Source organism: Podarcis pityusensis (assembly GCF_964106645.2).
Source record: "Podarcis pityusensis genome assembly, chromosome: 2".
NCBI classification, from domain to species: domain Eukaryota; kingdom Metazoa; phylum Chordata; class Lepidosauria; order Squamata; family Lacertidae; genus Podarcis; species Podarcis pityusensis.
In genome coordinates this window covers 108599089-108614780 of record NC_138029.1, presented here as the reverse complement: position 1 = coordinate 108614780, position 15692 = coordinate 108599089, and the positions used below count along the sequence as shown (strand labels likewise).

Here is a 15692-nt window from a genome sequence, read left to right as displayed (position 1 = left end):
TATCACACATCCCTGCGTATATTACTATTACTATAACCATTTCAAATCAATTTTCCACTTTTACAGCCATCAAAAATTATTTACTCTGTTGAATTTGTCTTAATGCTGCCAGCGTTTTCAGCTGTACACAGTTATTTTCCATATATTCAATAAATGCTTTCCAATCTTCTTTAAACGTATGTTCTTCTTGCTCTCTTATTCCATATGTTAAATCTGTCAACTTAAGTTGCCCTCGCTCACTTTCCATTTTGGGGCTAACAAAACACGGGCCGCAATTGTTGCGTACATGAATAACCTTTCCTGGCACCTGGAACTTTCATTCTGGTTTATCCCCAGTAAAAAGGACTCTGGTTTTTTTTGGGGGGGGGGGGGAGTAATTTTGAGAAAATGTAAATAAAATATTTTAAAGACTTGTATTTTCATCATTAAAAAAAATCTGTTTGAAGTACTATGGTGTTGGATGCCCTAAATGTTTCTAGGCAGTTTTAAAAATATTTTTATTTTAAATTGTACTGTTTTAACATCCGACGTTTGCCATGCTGGGATCCTTAAGGAGGAAGGGCATCGCACAAAATTTAATAAATAAAGCTCATTTTTAAAAAAGGTTTTTTTTAAAAAAGGAGTTGGCATTCTATTCACACCATGCGTTTTAAGTACTATGATACCATTTTACACTGACATGGCTTCCCCCAAAGAATTCTGGGAGCTGTAGTCTGTTGAGGGTTTCCTAACAAAATGAGCACCCTTATTTCCCTCACAGAACTGCAGTTGTCACAGTGGTTTAATGATCAATTCCTCAATCGAGAGGAAAGGGAAGGTTGTATTTTTTTAAAAAGTAAATGTGGAAGGAAGGAAAGAAAGAAAGAAAGAAAGAAAGAAAGAAAGAAAGAAAGAAAGAAAACCTATCCAGGAGTGAAAGTTATCACCTATCACTGCACATTTTCTTATGCCAAGCTATGATAATTATGACTCAATGATTTGCCAGTCACAACAATGTGGTCCCATCTTCTACAATTCTCAGAAGGGTTTAACAGTCAATCCCTCTTCCCAGGGAATTATGGGAATTGTAGGTTTATGTGGGGAATGGGCACCCCTTAGCAACTCACAGCACCCTTAACAAACTACAGTTTCTCAAGATTCTTTGCGGGAAGCCATGGCTGTCTTCAAAATGGTATGATACCGCTTTAAACATACAGTGCAGACGGCCCCTTTTGTCGCAGAACAGTCGCCTATGGCATTTTCTTATGAGCATGAAGTTTCTGATGAGCGATGAGGGGCGATTTTTGGCTGAAGCTTCTCCCGCAGTTGGGACAAACATACGGTTTCTCTCCCGTGTGGGTTCTAATATGCTGCGTAAGAATTGAGCTCACCCTAAAGCTCCGCTCACAGTCGGGACATTTATACGGTTTTTCTCCCGTGTGGATTCTCTGGTGTTTACTAAGGGTGGAAAGGATAGTAAAGCCTTTCCCACAATCGGGGCACTGGAAGGGCCTCTCTCCTGTGTGAATTCTCTGGTGCACGTTGAGATGGGAGCTCCGGTTGAAGCTTTTCCCGCATTCCCCGCACAAAAAGGGCTTCTCGGACGTGTGGACTCTCTGATGTTCAATAAGGCTCGAACTCACAGTGAAACTTTTCCCACAGTCAGGGCATTCGTAAGGTTTCTCTCCCGTGTGGCTTCTCTGATGTGTCACAAAGTTTGAGCTCTGACTGAAGCTTTTCCCACACTCGCCACAGACGTAAGGTTTCTCCCCGGTGTGAACCCGGTGGTGTTTAATGAGGTCTGCTTTGTAACTGAAACCCTTCTCGCACACAGGGCATTTGAAGGGCTTTTCTTCCATGTGGATTTTTCTGTGTCTGCTCAGAGTGGAGCTGGCACCATACCTTTTCCCACATTCGGGGCACTTGTACGGCTTTTCTCCAGTGTGGATTCTCTGATGAGTGCTGAGGTTCTTGCTGTGAGTAAAACATTTCCCACACTCCAGGCATCTGTACAGTTCGGCTTGATGTTCGAAAGGATCTGAGCGGCCCAGGAAGCTTTCCCCAAAATTGGGGCATTGAAATAATTTCTCTCCCATGTGATGCTGCAGGCGAGTTTATTCTCCAGTTGTGTCTCCTGAGCCCCAAAAACTGATTAAGAGTCCCTGCTTTGCACGTTTCTCGACAAGGGGTAAAATTGAAGCTTCAGGCTGAACGATGTATTCAAAGTCAAAATATTTCGAAGCTGACTTTGCTGTATGACGGATGATTAAATTGTGTTCTGACCAGTAATATTCCCTAGTCAGATCTGTCTGTTTACTTAGCTGGAGTTACCCTCATTCAAGCCCTTCACTTTTATTCTTCTGCACAGGAAATGGATGACGTACCAGATGCCAAAAGGAGATACGTAAGAGGTCCATCACGTTCTCCTCTTCATTCTGCCAAGACACAGAGAGTTCAATATTATTATTATTATTATTATTATTATTATTAATTGTCCAAAATATTTGGAGGACACTGGGTTTGGGGCTGTAGCTAATACATGTTTACTCAGAAATAAGCCCCACTGAGCTCAATGGGTCTGGCTCCTAGATAAGTCTATATAGGATTGCAGCTTAAGCCTATGGATACATGCTAATGAAAATGTATATTCTTCCAGTTTACCCCCTGCTTTTATTTCCCTTCCCTTCTTCCTTGTGCGGAATTTCAAATTGTCCTCTAGAATTTGTAAAGTACCATGCTCATGGATGGTCTTATTGTGGGGCAACCAGTCTCATATAACCAACATGTTTACTTAACACATGAAGGGGTTAAGACCATAGAGTAAGCTGTCCTGCCAGGCTCAGCCTAGGTCGCTCCCCCTCACTTTGGGAGGAAGGTAATCACGCCCTATTGTACTTCAGTCTACTTGGGAAGCTCATCCTGTGCTGGTTGCTCCAGCTCAGAGTACATGGCTCTCACTGGCCAACCTTGAGTTCCTATACCAATAATGTAGGAACTTTCACCACTAACTTTCAAATCCAAGGAAGTTTTACTGCCTGTGCAACTTTTTTGGGAATGCTGTATGGAAAAGCACATGAATCTGGCCTTGGGAGAGTTTATAAGTAAACCATTTTTAACTTACCAAATGTGTGGTCTTTTTCTATGTTAGGGGAAGAGGGGGACTTTGAAAGGTCTAACAGCATATATTTCCACACTTTGCTGCAATTTTTGTGATTTTAAATCTTTACTGGGGTTCTCTCACCAAAGAGTACTTACCCCAAACTTGGATCTTGGCAACCAATAATTATCCTTTATTTATTTTTCCCCTTGAACCAATAATTATCTATTATAGTGTTTCCCAGACTTTCTCCCCTACGGACCACTTGGATATTGCTGAAGGTCTTGGTGGCGCATTTAAGGATTTTTCTGCCTTTTGCATTACATGCAATATTCTTTTTAACTGTCTTTTAATTGCTGCTTTTATTTCTTGAAGTTTACAAGTTGCTTTGTGGAGGGAGTTCCACAAAAAGCAGGGCATGCATTTTAAACAAAAATAATTTTAATATATATCTGATAGACTACAGGCTGCCTAACCTTGCCACAGCTTCGTGGAAAAGACTCTGCTCCAAATCTTTGCAAGCGCCCAGTTCTTTACTTCCTGGTTTTACTTCCTTGCTTCTCTAAAACACCTGCTGTCCTTTGGGAAAATGCAGCTCCTATCTGTCTGCCTGTCTGTCTGTCTATATTCTCTGCAGGCTGAGAACTGCAGGTAGGGCGTGACAGCCGTCGGAGATGGCCGTTTGCCCCTTACCTTATTATTCCCACTCCGATCCCAAAGACAAACAGCGGAAGCAGCAGCACATTTTGTCTCCTGGGAAAGAAGCCTCACCTTGGCTAGTCCCGCAAGGGACCTCCGCCTCTCCAGTGCCTGGGAAACCGGAAACTTGCAAGGAAGAAGATGAGCAAATTCCTTGATCCGGAAGCTCAAAAGATCTTCGCTTTGCTCTCTCCCTCTTCTTATTTCCCAGCAAGTCAATCCGATCTCATATAGAGCCCTCTGCTGGCTACGGCCGGCCATGTGTATAGGAAACGGTGGATGGGCGCGATCGGGGAAATGGTAGAGTTGAAAGGGCCCCCAAGAGTCAAAATTTATTATTATTGTTCCGCCTGGCCTTTGGTTCGGACTCAGTCTGACCCTTATGTTTCCCTCCCCTTATGGTCTTGATTTATCGGCTACTTTTAAAATGAGGCTGCATTTTAAATTGCATTTTGAGCCTGTATTTTAAATTGCCCCCCCCCCCCATTATGTTTTTACTGTGATTTTATTGGTGTTAGCCGCTCTGAGCCCGGCTCTGGCCGGGGAGGGCGGGGTGTAAATAAAATTTATTATCATCATCCAGTCCAACCCCCTGCAATGCAGAAATTGGTGGGCCGTTTTTATGACTACAACTCGCAACGAACAAGGTGATGAGAGACAGCATCTAGCAAGTTCTCCACCCTTAGTGTAAACACCAATTTTAGGGAAGTTTTTAATATTTGCTGTTTTATCGCTTATTGTTATTATTATTATTCTCTTGGGAGCTGCCCAGAGTGACCCGGGAAACCCAGCCAGATGGGCGGAGTATAAATAATAAATTGTTATTATTATATAATTATTATTACACTTAATACACATTTAAAGCACCTATCTCTTCCCCAAGAATCATGCGAGCTGTAGTTTATCCCTCACAGAATATAAAGCTGCTGAATACACACTTGCATGGGACTGAATAAGCATATGGTAAAGGTAAAGGGACCCCTGACCATTAGGTCCAGTCGTGGCTGACTCTCGGGTTGTGGCACTCATCTCGCTTTACTGGCCGAGGGAGCTGCTGTACAGCTTCTGGGTCATGTGGCCAGCATGACTAAGCCGCTTCTGGCGAACCAGAGCAGCGCATGGAAACGCCGTTTATCTTCCCGCTGGAGCGGTACCTATTGATCTACTTTGACGTGCTTTCGAACTGCTAAGTGGGCCGTCGCGGGGATTCCAACTGCCAACCTTCTGATCAGCAAGTCCTAGGCTCTGTGGTTTAACCCACAGCGCCACCCGCATCATATGAGCTGCCTGTAAAAACAAAAAAATTAACTGTGCTATTTCGTAAGAGTCATAGGATCGTAGGGTTGGAAGGGACCTCCAAGGAAGGAAGGAACAGATTGTCTGTGCTTATCCTCGCAATAGGCTTGTGGAAACTACAGTGGTACCTCTGGTTACGTACTTAATTCGTTCCGGAGGTCCATTCTTAACCTCAAACCGTTCTTAACCTGAAGCACTTTAGCTAATGGGGCCTCCTGCTGCCACCGCGCCACTGGAGCACAATTTCTGTTCTCATCCTGAAACAAAGTTCTTAACCTGAGGTGCTATTTCTGGGTTAGCAGAGTCTGTAACCTGAAGCGTATGTAACCCGAGGTACCACTGTATTTTCTTACACTGATAACTCATTTTTCTTCCACAAAAAGTCTCTCATCTAGGTGCTGAGCAGAAGCAGACCTACCTGAGCAAAATGATGACCTCATGCGCCTTCAAAACAGAGTGGCATCAATAACTGGCTCTTTCTCAGCCACTGCACAGTTTTCTCTCAATATTATTTTCTTTCTTTAAAAGAAAACACCATTTCTAGGGTTGGCACCTCCCATTTCCACTGCTGAACAGCTTGAAACACCTGACTACCCAATCCAAACTCCATAGACGGGCTACCAACCCACCCCTTACTCCACGTGTGCCCCCACCCTGCTTCCATAGGTGGAATCGGCACTGCTACGGTGCGACGTCATGCCCGTTCGGCCTTTGCAAGACCTCGACCGTCTTTGGAACTCTCTGCCTCTTGATCTCAAGTAGGCGCCTTCGCTGTGCGCTTTTTGATGCCTGCTGAAAACCCCCTTGTTTAGACAAGCTTCCCCCCCCCCCCGATACTTAGAAAGCTGAGGCTATCTTCTACAGCTTTAGTGGTTTAACCTTCTGCGTCTGCTTCTTGAGAACGAAGTATGTACATCTACACTTTCATGAGTGTGTGCATGCACAGGTCACGAACCTTGACAGATGTCATCTTAAATCCCAAAAGAACCTCAAAACACCATACTGTATTCTACTCTTGCAGATGTGTGACTTGCACTACTGTGGAGGCAGCTGACGACTTTCTGTGTGCATTGGCCTTAAATCACTATCATTTTGTTTTTTAAATGGATAACTTTATCTCTTCTGTAAACAGGCTTTTGTACAATCAAGCAGCATATAAATTTTATAATAATAATTTTTTCTTTATACCCTGCCCTTCCCGGTTCAAAAACCGGGCTCAGGGCGGCTAACAACTTATTTAAAACACTTAACTGATGCAACAAAAAACAGCATAAAATACAATATAAAACGTGAATAACAATAAATTCAGAATTCAAAAATCAATTTTGGGGGGAAATCCATCCAATAAACATTAGATGATCACCTGGGCTAGCTGGCTAAATTAGTCCTATTTGGGCCAGCAAGGAGAGCAGGGGAGAATTAGCTGTGGGATCCCAGAGCAGGTAATCTTCATAAAAAGAGGAGGGGGAGGGGGAGGGAAGGAAGGGGAATAAAAGATCAGGCTAAGTTCAAGTTGAAAGCCAGGCGGAATAGCTCTGTCTTACATGCCCTGCAGAAGGAAGTTAAATCCTGCAGGGCCCTGGTCTCATGGGACAGAGCATTCCACCAGGTCGGAGCCATCACTGAGAAGGCCCTGGCCCTTATTTATAAAAAACAATTAAAAAATTAAAAAGCACTGCTGCAAATTTTCCTCAATTTAATCTTTTAGTAAAACTGTTTTGAGGGGTCTTTAAAAAAATAAAAAATAAAGGGGTGTGTATAACTTTTAAGAAGGGAACAAGCAAGCGAGCAATCAGTCCTATTCCTTAGTACTTGGGTTGCGAGGCGGTCTCCATAGGATGCTTTTGTGCTGGAGATCACGTGAAGGCTCCCCCCTTCTTCCTTTTTTTTAAAAAATAATTTTTTATTAATTTTAACATATTAATTATAATACATACAATAAAACTCCACATCTTATACAATCTTTTTGGACTTCCATCAGCACCTCTGATGATCCACCATTCTTATCATTTCTTCTGCATTTATTAAATTCATATTGCCTTTAATTATCTTAACTAACAATCCCCCCTTTATCCATTTTTGCAATAATTCAAATAATTCTCCTCACAAAACTTCCTGCAAACCTACAAACGTAATCTGATCTTCACAAATACTTTTCAAATAGTCCGTAAATTTACACCAGTCTTCCGTGAATCTCTGGTCCCGCAGGTTTCGAATTCTTCCTGTTAGTTTATCTAATTCTGCATAGTTCATCAATTTCATCCTCCATTCTTCTTTCGTTGGTAAATCTTCTTGCTTCCATTTTTGTGCCAATAATATTCTTGCTGCCATCACTGCATATAAGAACAGCTTAGAATCCTTTCTATTTATATCATCTCCTACAAAGCCAAGTAAAAATTCTTCTGGTTTCTTAATAAATGTATATTTCAACATTTTTTCCATCTCATATATCATTTCCCAGATGTTTTTCACCTTTTTACATTCCCACTACATATGATAAAATGTTCCTTCTTTTTCTTTACATTTCCAACATTTATTACTAACTTTATACATTTTAGCTAATCTAACGGGAGTAATATACCATCTATACATCATTTTCATCACATTTTCTTTTAAGGCATTGTATGCAGTAAATTTTAAACCTTCTTTCCATAGTTTTCCCCAATCACTCAACTGTATGTTATACCCAATATCTTTAGCCCAATGAATCCTAACCGAGTTCTTCTTCCTATGCCGCAATGCTGCAAGAGAAATCTCTGCATCCCGCGACTCTTAACGCAACAGCTCGACCTTCTCCCCCTCTATCTCTCTCCCCAGCTGCGGGATAGACTCCCTCTCCCCGCCCTCCCTAACTTTTAGACACCACGAGCGACACCTGGCGCAGGCAGGCAGCGTCCAGCAGAGGGCTCCTCCTCCGCTTCTTTCCGAAGGAAGCTGCGGGTGGCGAGAGAAATACGGTATCCACCGGGGCCCTTCCCTTCTCCCGCCCACGATCCCAGAAGATTGACGGGAGCTGGATCCCCTGCTGGGGAGGGATCTTGGGATCGCCTGCACGGAAAGGGACGCCGAGCTGCCGCAAGGGCCCGGATCCCGCGTTGCAAAGCCCGAGCCCGACCGAGGTGAGACGCAGCAAGCAGCCCTTGGGCCGCGGCGGCCATTAGCTCCTCCCGTGCAGCCCGTCGAGTCTCTTTGCAAGGCCGGAGGGTGGGGAGATTGGGGGTCGAATCGCCCCGGGGAAGACCCCGTCCAGGGCTGGGGGCGAGGAAGCCGATCTGCGCCCAAGAGGTTCGGTTGGGAGAAAAGCAGAACGACGGATGAATGGAAAGGGTTTGTTTTTTTTGCTGTCCGCAGCCTAGGATCTGCTGGAGGGGTAGATCCGCCAACGAGGCAGGCGATTTAGATCCCCGCGATAGCCTCGCGTTTCGAGGAAATCGGGGTGGCGTGTATTGAAATTGCCACGTTTAGCTTTTAAGAACAGCGCTGGGAGGTAGGACGGGCTGAGATATACAGTGGTACCTCGGGTTACAGACGCTTCATGTTACAGATGCTTCAGGTTACAGACTCCGCTAACCCAGAAATAGTACCTCGGGTTAAGAACTTTGCTTCAGGATGAGAACAGAAATCGTGCGGCGGCAGCAGGAGGCCCCATTAGCTAAAGTGGTGCTTCAGGTTAAATACAGTTTCAGGTTAAAAACAGACCTCCAGAACGAATTAAGTTCTTAACCCGAGGTATCACTGTATCATATGACTGCCGCAGGCTTTGAGGAAGTGCGGGAAAAGTTGGCCGTAGCGTTCTCCCCCAGTTCCTAGTTAGCGGGATTTGGAGAACAGCCCCGAGCAGAGCTCCAGGCCCGCTCAGTTTATGTGTGCTGGCAGTGCCACCCTGTTAACTATGCCGTCATAATGCCACCCACAGGGCACCGCCAGCCAGTATAGATTGCTTATCTGGGACTGGGGAATGTGGGGCAGCTCTGGGTCTCTTTAAGCATGCACCCACTGGAACCAGTGCTGGGGTGAGACATTGATTCCCAGAAAACACCCAAATTTCCCAGCATTTTCCAGAAGCTGTTTTAATTGCTGGAAGGTTATCACAGCTGGAAGGTTATCTGGATTGGACAGAGAGACTGTTTAGTCTGAACGCAAACCTGTGGGGCCTGTGGGGGGGGGTGTCTTGCAGCGACCCAGGGCAAGGCCTAAAACCTTTAAGTGTGCCTATGTTGGGAACCCGATAGAAGATCGTATTCTTGCATAGTACTGTAATCACTAAGCTTAAAGTCAACAACGAAAGAGTTCTGTCCGTACGGGGTTGTGTTGCTGTGATTTATTGCCGTGCTGACACCTGGAATTTCCTCCTCGCATCAAGGCTGTGTATTTTTACTCTGCCGGACCTGAAAGAGGAGTTTCTTGCTGTGAAAACTCTCAACAGGCCTTGGGAAAACACAGCACAGGTGGTTTGCCTCAAGCACAAACGGTGACAGGCTCCCGGTGGAGTACAGGGTCAGGTTTAAGGGGCTGGTTTTGACCTTTAAAGCCCTATGCGGCCTAGGACCCTCGTACCTACGGGACCAGCTCTCCTGGTATGCCCCAAGGAGGACCTTAAGATCCACAAATGACAACACCTTGGAGGTCCCAAGTCGCAAGGTGGTTAGATTGGTCTCTACTAGGGCCAGGGCCTTTTCAGTACTGGCCCCGACTTGGTGGAACGCTCTGTCACAAGAGACTAGGGCCCTGCGGGACTTGACATCTTTCCGCAGGGCCTGCAAGACAGAGCTGTTCCGCCTGACCTTTGGTTTGGACTCAGTCTGACCCTTATGTTTCCCTCCCCTTATGGTTTTGAACTATGGGCTACTATTAAAATGAGACTGCATTTTAAATTATATTTAAACCTGTATTTTAAATTGGTTTATATTTTTATTTTATTTTTTAATTGTAATTTTACTGGTGTTAGCCGCCCTGAGCCAGGCTCTGGCCGGGGAGAGCAGGGTATATAAAAAAATTATTATTATTATTATTATTAGTGGCGTCCCATAATCCCAACATGTTGTTGGGTAACCTGTAATATACCCAACAGCCCGTGCTGTCCCAGCTTAGAATCATAGATGGAGTCATAGCATTGTAGAGTGGGAAGGGATCCAAGGGTCATCTAGTCCAACCCCCTGCAATGCAGGAATCTCAGCTAAAGTATCCATGACAGATGACCATCCAACCTCTGCTTAAAAACCTCCAAGGAAGGAGAGACCACTATCTCCCAAGGTAATCCGTTACCCTGCCAAACAGCTCTTACTGTCAGAAAGTCCTTCTTGATATTTAGTCAGAATCTCCTTTCATGCAACTTGAAGCCATGGGTTCGAGTCCTACCCTTCAGAGTAGGAGAAAACAAGCTTGTTCCTCTTCCATGTAACAACCCTTGAGATATTGGAAGATGGCTATCATATCTCCTCTTTCCCAGTTTAACATACCCAATTCCCGCAGCCGCTCCTCATAAGGCTTAGATTCCAGACCTTTAATCACCTTAGTTGCCCTCCTCTGCACACCTTCCAGCTTGCTAATATCCTTCCTAAAATTGTAGCACCCAGAACTGGACACAGTGTTCCAGGTGTGGTCTGACCAGGGCAGAATAGAGCAGTGCTATGGCTTCCCTTGATCTGGACACTAGACTTCTGTTGTTGCAGCCTAAAATAGCATCAGCTTTTTTTTTTGGCTGCTGCATCTCACTGTTGACTTATGTTAAGCTTGTGGTTACTAAGAGCCCTAGATCTTGTCCATCCTTCTCTGCACACATTCCAGGTTGTCAATATTTCTCTTTAACTGTGGTATGTCGGGGACAGGACTGGAATTATCAATTGGGTGGGTACCAGCCATGGTGTTCACTCCAGCAGCAGTGAGTGAGTCCTACTGGGACCCCGAAGAGAGAGAGAAAGGAGGGAGTAGCATAACCACAGGGACGCGGGTGGCGCTGTGGGTTAAACCACAGAGCCTAGGACTTGCTGATCAGAAGGTCGGCGGTTCGAATCCCCGCAACGGGGTGAGCTCCCGTTGCTCGGTCCCTGCTCCTGCCAACCTAGCAGTTTGAAAGCACGTCAATGTGCAAGTAGATAAATAGGTACCACTCCAGCGGGAAGGTAAACGGCATTTCCGTGTGCTGCTCTGGTTCGCCAGAAGCAGCTTAGTCATGCTGGCCACATGACTCGGAAGCCAGCTCCCTCGGCCAATAAAGTGAGATGAGCGCCGCAACCCCAGAGTCGGTCACGACTGGACCTAATGGTCAGGGGTCCCTTTACCTTTACCTTTAGCATAACCACAGAAAACAAAACAAGAGGCAAACTCTCAGAACAGTCTGGAAAAGGAATCATTTTATCATGTAAACCATTTTATCACTTTATATTGATTGATTGATTGATTGATTGAGTGAGTGATTGAATTTATATACCACCCTATACCCAGAGGTCTCAGGGAGGTTCACAGAAAAAACCACAATATACAAAATCAAAATAAGAATGATAACCCAATACTGTAACACCCCTCCAAAAAAGAGCCACATTTAAAAATGGGATAAGATGTCCATCAGGTCAACCAAAGGCCTGGTTAAAAAGGAACGTGTTTGCCTGGTGCCTAAAGGTGCATGATGAAGGCGCCAGGCAAACTTCCCTGGGGAGAGCATTCCACAGATGGGGAGCCACTGCAGAGAAGGCCCTGTTCTCGTCTTGCCACCCTCCTGACCTCTCAAGGAGGAGGCACACGAAGGAGGGCCTCAGAAGATGATCTCAGTATCCGGGTAGGTTCATATGGAAAGAGGCGGTCCTTGAGGTATTGTGGTCCTAAGTATGCTGGTTATATGCCCAGATGGCTTCAATGTATACATTCAGTCTGTTCTGCTTTCTTTCCTCTTCCATCTTAAGGTCAGACCCAAAGAGCAGCTTAAAAAATTTTTAATCGATAAACAATGCACCAAAGGCTGAGAAAATGGGAAGAAGGGCTTGTGAACATCAATAAGGGGATTGTATGAATCGTTGAATTGCAGAGATGGAAGGTATCCCCACAGAACATCTCTAGTCTGATTCCCTGCAATACGAAACAATTTTTGGAGTCCTCAGCGCGGAATAACTCCTCATCTCTGTTTTCTCTCTCTCTCTGTTTCTTTTCAGCTATTGAGAAAATGTTGACCCAACACAAAGAGGAGAAAACCGACCAGGAAAGTCCATTGGAGGAGGGCAGCGCTAGGAGCCCGCCTCACTTGAAGGCCTTTCTGGGAAGGCATGGAACTGGGATGCCGGAAGAACAAGTTCTCAAGAAGAAACACAAGTGTCCTGATTGTGGGAAGAACTTTTGCCGCCGTTCGGACCTTGTCCGGCACCGGAAACTCCATACGGGAGACCGTCCGTTTATCTGTTCCAAGTGTGGGAAAGGCTTTGTTCAGAGTACCCACCTCATCGCGCACCAGAAAAGCCACGTGCGAGAGAAGCCCTTTTTCTGTCCTCACTGCGGAAGAAGCTTCAACCAGATCCTGAACTTCAACAGACACCAGAGAACTCACTCGAAGGAACCGCCTTTCCAGTGCTGCGACTGCGGGAAGACCTTCAGCCGCAGCTCGAACCTTATTATGCACCAGAGGGCGCACACAGGGGAGAGGCCCTATAAATGCTTCGACTGTGGAAATAGCTTCAGCAGGAGCTCCACTCTCGTTACTCATCAGAGAATCCACACTGGCGAGAAACCCTATAAATGCCAGGACTGCTGGAAAAGTTTTGGCAGACGGTCGACCCTCGTGATGCACCAGAGAATCCACACGGGGGAGAAGCCTTATCAATGTCCCGACTGCCCGGAAAGCTTCAGCGTTAAATCGGGTCTTCTAAGTCATCAGAGAATCCACATGACCGAGAAACCCTACCTTTGCCTGGAGTGCGGCAAAAACTTCTGCCGGAGCGCAGACCTTATCATCCACCGGAGAATCCACACGGGAGAAAAACCCTACAAGTGCAACGACTGCGGCAAGAAATTCAATACGAACTCACACCTCGTCACTCACCTGCGGATTCACACAGGGGAAAAACCGTACAAGTGTCCCGAGTGCGGGAAAGGCTTCTCTTACAGCTCGGTGCTTGTGGGCCACCAGCGGCTTCACACGGGAGAAAAGCCGTACGCCTGTCTCGAGTGCGGGAAAACCTTTCGCAACAATTCACACCTTATCACGCACCAGAGAGTGCACACGGGAGAGAAGCCTTACGAATGCGCTGAGTGCGGGAGGGGTTTCAGTGTCAGTTCAAATCTTCGGAAGCACCGGAAAATCCACGAAAGGGAGACCTCTCTTAAAGATTCTGAGTAGCAACCCTAGCTGATGGAGTCCCAGTTAGGCTCTAGCAAAGCTTGCAAACCAGTGGTTCTCAACCTGTGGGTCCCCAGGTGTTGTTGGACTACAACTCCCATCATCCCTGAGCTCTGGCCTTGCTAGCTAGGGACGATGGGAGTTGTAGTTCAACAACATCTGGGGACCCACAGGTTGAGAAAGGCTGTTGTTAATGGAAATTGATGCACGGTGGGGGGTGCCTGAGAAAAACATCCGGAAAATCTTTTGCTACGCGGAATAGGCAACGTGGAGCATAGAGTAGCAAGGAACGCAGACCAAATCTAGTCTTGGAAAGATCTGGTTCTGGGAAATCCTGACAACTCTGTTTCTCTAACGGGTGGGATAGGATGAGGAATCTTCCGTATTCTGTCTTCACCAGAGAAACCGCACGCTTTTTCTCAAAAGGAGCTAATGCGAATAAAGTAGATTTGTACATGCTTCCTTGGCGACGCCTGTGTTTCTGATGTCCGGCTTCTTCAAAATATAGCGGTGGCAGAGAGCAATACGGAAAGGGCGCGATGGGAAAGGGCATGGATGTCGGGGGCTGCTGGGCGGCAAGACAGGCGAATAGCACACAGATCATTTAAATAGCTAACGTCACAAAAGTCAGTGCGATTCCAGTGGTCATCGGCTGAACAAAAGCTTGTGCACAATCAATAACGGGCAGGTGGGGTAGAGCACCACAGAGATGGGATGGGGAGCCTTAGACCTTGGGGGCTGAATCCAGCCTTCTAGGCCTCTTATCTGATACTTGGGACTTTCCCTAGCCCCACCCACTACTGACCTTGCTCCACCCTCTCCTTGAGTGTTTTTGCCTGGCTTGACTTTGTCCTCGAACTCCGACGCTGCCGGCGGGGAGGGGGGGGGGCTCTAGTGCATGCAGAAACTTGCCTACTGTACAAAGGCAAAGTTTAACATTCATTGCTCCGCCTCCTTTTGCCCCTGGCTCCTCCCACCACTGGCACATGGCCCTGGGCCTGTAAAAGGTTCCCTACCCCTGAGATAAGAGGGTAGAATATCATCTGGCTCTGGTGAGAAGAGCACAGATTCTGTTCTCTGCAGGTTGATGTTTTATGTTTTTAATACTTTCTTGGGAGCTGTCCAGAGTGATTGGGGCATCCCAGTCAGATGGGCGGCATATTAATAACAATAATCACACACACACACACACCTGTGTGTTCAGTTTTCTGTACTGCATCTCACTCAGTGCTACAATTATACTGTCATGACAGCAGATCCAAGTATCCAGAGGGGTGCAAAGTGAATTTGTGAGGCGGGCAGAGGTGAGTTTTGTTGGGTTTCTTAGAGAGAACCTGCTGGTTTATTTTAACACTCTCATCCTAAATCGTGGGTGGACAACCTAAGGCCCGGGGGCCGGATCCAGCCCAATTACCTTCTAAATCCATCCCGTGGATGGTCCGGGAATCAGTGTGTTTTTACATGAGTAGAATGTGTCCTTTTATTTAAAATGCATCTTTGGGTTATTTGTGGGGCATAGGAATTTGTTCATTAATTTTATTTTTATTTTTCAAAATATAAACCACAGAGCCTAGGACTTGCCGATCAGAAGGTCGGTGGTTCGAATCCCTGAGACGGGGTGAGCTCCCGTTGCTCCGTCCCTGCTCCTGCCAACCTAGCAGTTCGAAAGCACATCAAAGTGCAAGTAGATAAATAGGTACCGCTCCGGCAGGAAGGTAAACGGCGTTTCCGTGTGCTGCTCTGGTTTCGCCAGAAGTGGCTTAGTCATGCTGGCCACATGACCCGGTACGTCGGCTCCCTTGGCCAATAAAGCGAGATGAGGGCCGCAACCCCAGAGTCGGCCACGACTGGACCTAATGGTCAGGGGTCCCTTTACCTTATGTGCAAATGACCTGCCACAGACCCACACTTCCTTTTTCAAGGTTTACCAAGAAGTGTTTCTCCCCAAACTATCCAGGTTGTGCGCCTTCAGTTCCAGCACATTTAGATCTCAAGACCCTTGTGTTTCAGAGCTGTTGGTGGATATATCTGCAAAACTGGTTACTGCAGCATTCTGAATTCTATTTTTCAAATGCTCAAGGAAACCTCCATGTCCAGATGAACCCTGTTTGAACACCACATGCTGCGGAAGCACAATGGCAGCAGAGAGCAGTTGTCAATCACACCCTGATTGTGGTTTTCTGGACACATCTGGCTGGCTACTGTTGGAGGCTGGATTAGATGGGCATATCAACCTGACGCAAAAGGGGTTTTCTTATATATTTGACCTGCGTATCACAAAATCAGTGACAGCTTTCC

General features: G+C 46.1%; 2 protein-coding genes and 1 long non-coding RNA gene across 4 annotated transcripts in view; 2 read left to right on the top strand and 1 right to left on the bottom strand.

The window, feature by feature from the left end:
- Positions 1-13853, top strand: part of LOC308470237 — a 67651-nt gene extending 53798 nt beyond the window's left edge. The window contains exon 2 of the long non-coding RNA XR_013982290.1: positions 13568-13853. This is a non-coding gene — a long non-coding RNA (uncharacterized lncRNA). The remainder of the gene's footprint in view (positions 1-13567) is intronic.
- On the bottom strand, positions 430-3920 carry LOC308470028 (uncharacterized protein). 2 transcript variants are annotated; one of them, XM_080993243.1, is made up of 2 exons: positions 3848-3920; positions 430-2414 (listed from the first exon to the last, which is right to left on the bottom strand). In XM_080993243.1, exon 2 carries the CDS (start codon positions 2073-2075, stop codon positions 1230-1232), a length of 846 nt encoding a protein of 281 aa, XP_080849369.1. In that variant the 5' UTR covers positions 2076-2414; positions 3848-3920; the 3' UTR covers positions 430-1229. The 2 variants fall into 2 exon arrangements, with proteins under 2 accessions (XP_080849369.1, XP_080849368.1); XM_080993242.1 differs by having other exon boundaries at positions 3770-3904.
- LOC308469922 (uncharacterized protein) lies at positions 8336-13853 on the top strand. The gene is made up of 2 exons (XM_080993031.1): positions 8336-8356; positions 12217-13853. The coding sequence occupies exon 2, from the start codon at positions 12228-12230 to the stop codon at positions 13392-13394; it is 1167 nt and encodes a 388-aa protein (XP_080849157.1). The 5' UTR covers positions 8336-8356; positions 12217-12227; the 3' UTR covers positions 13395-13853.
- Positions 13854-15692: the final 1839 nt, after the last annotated feature.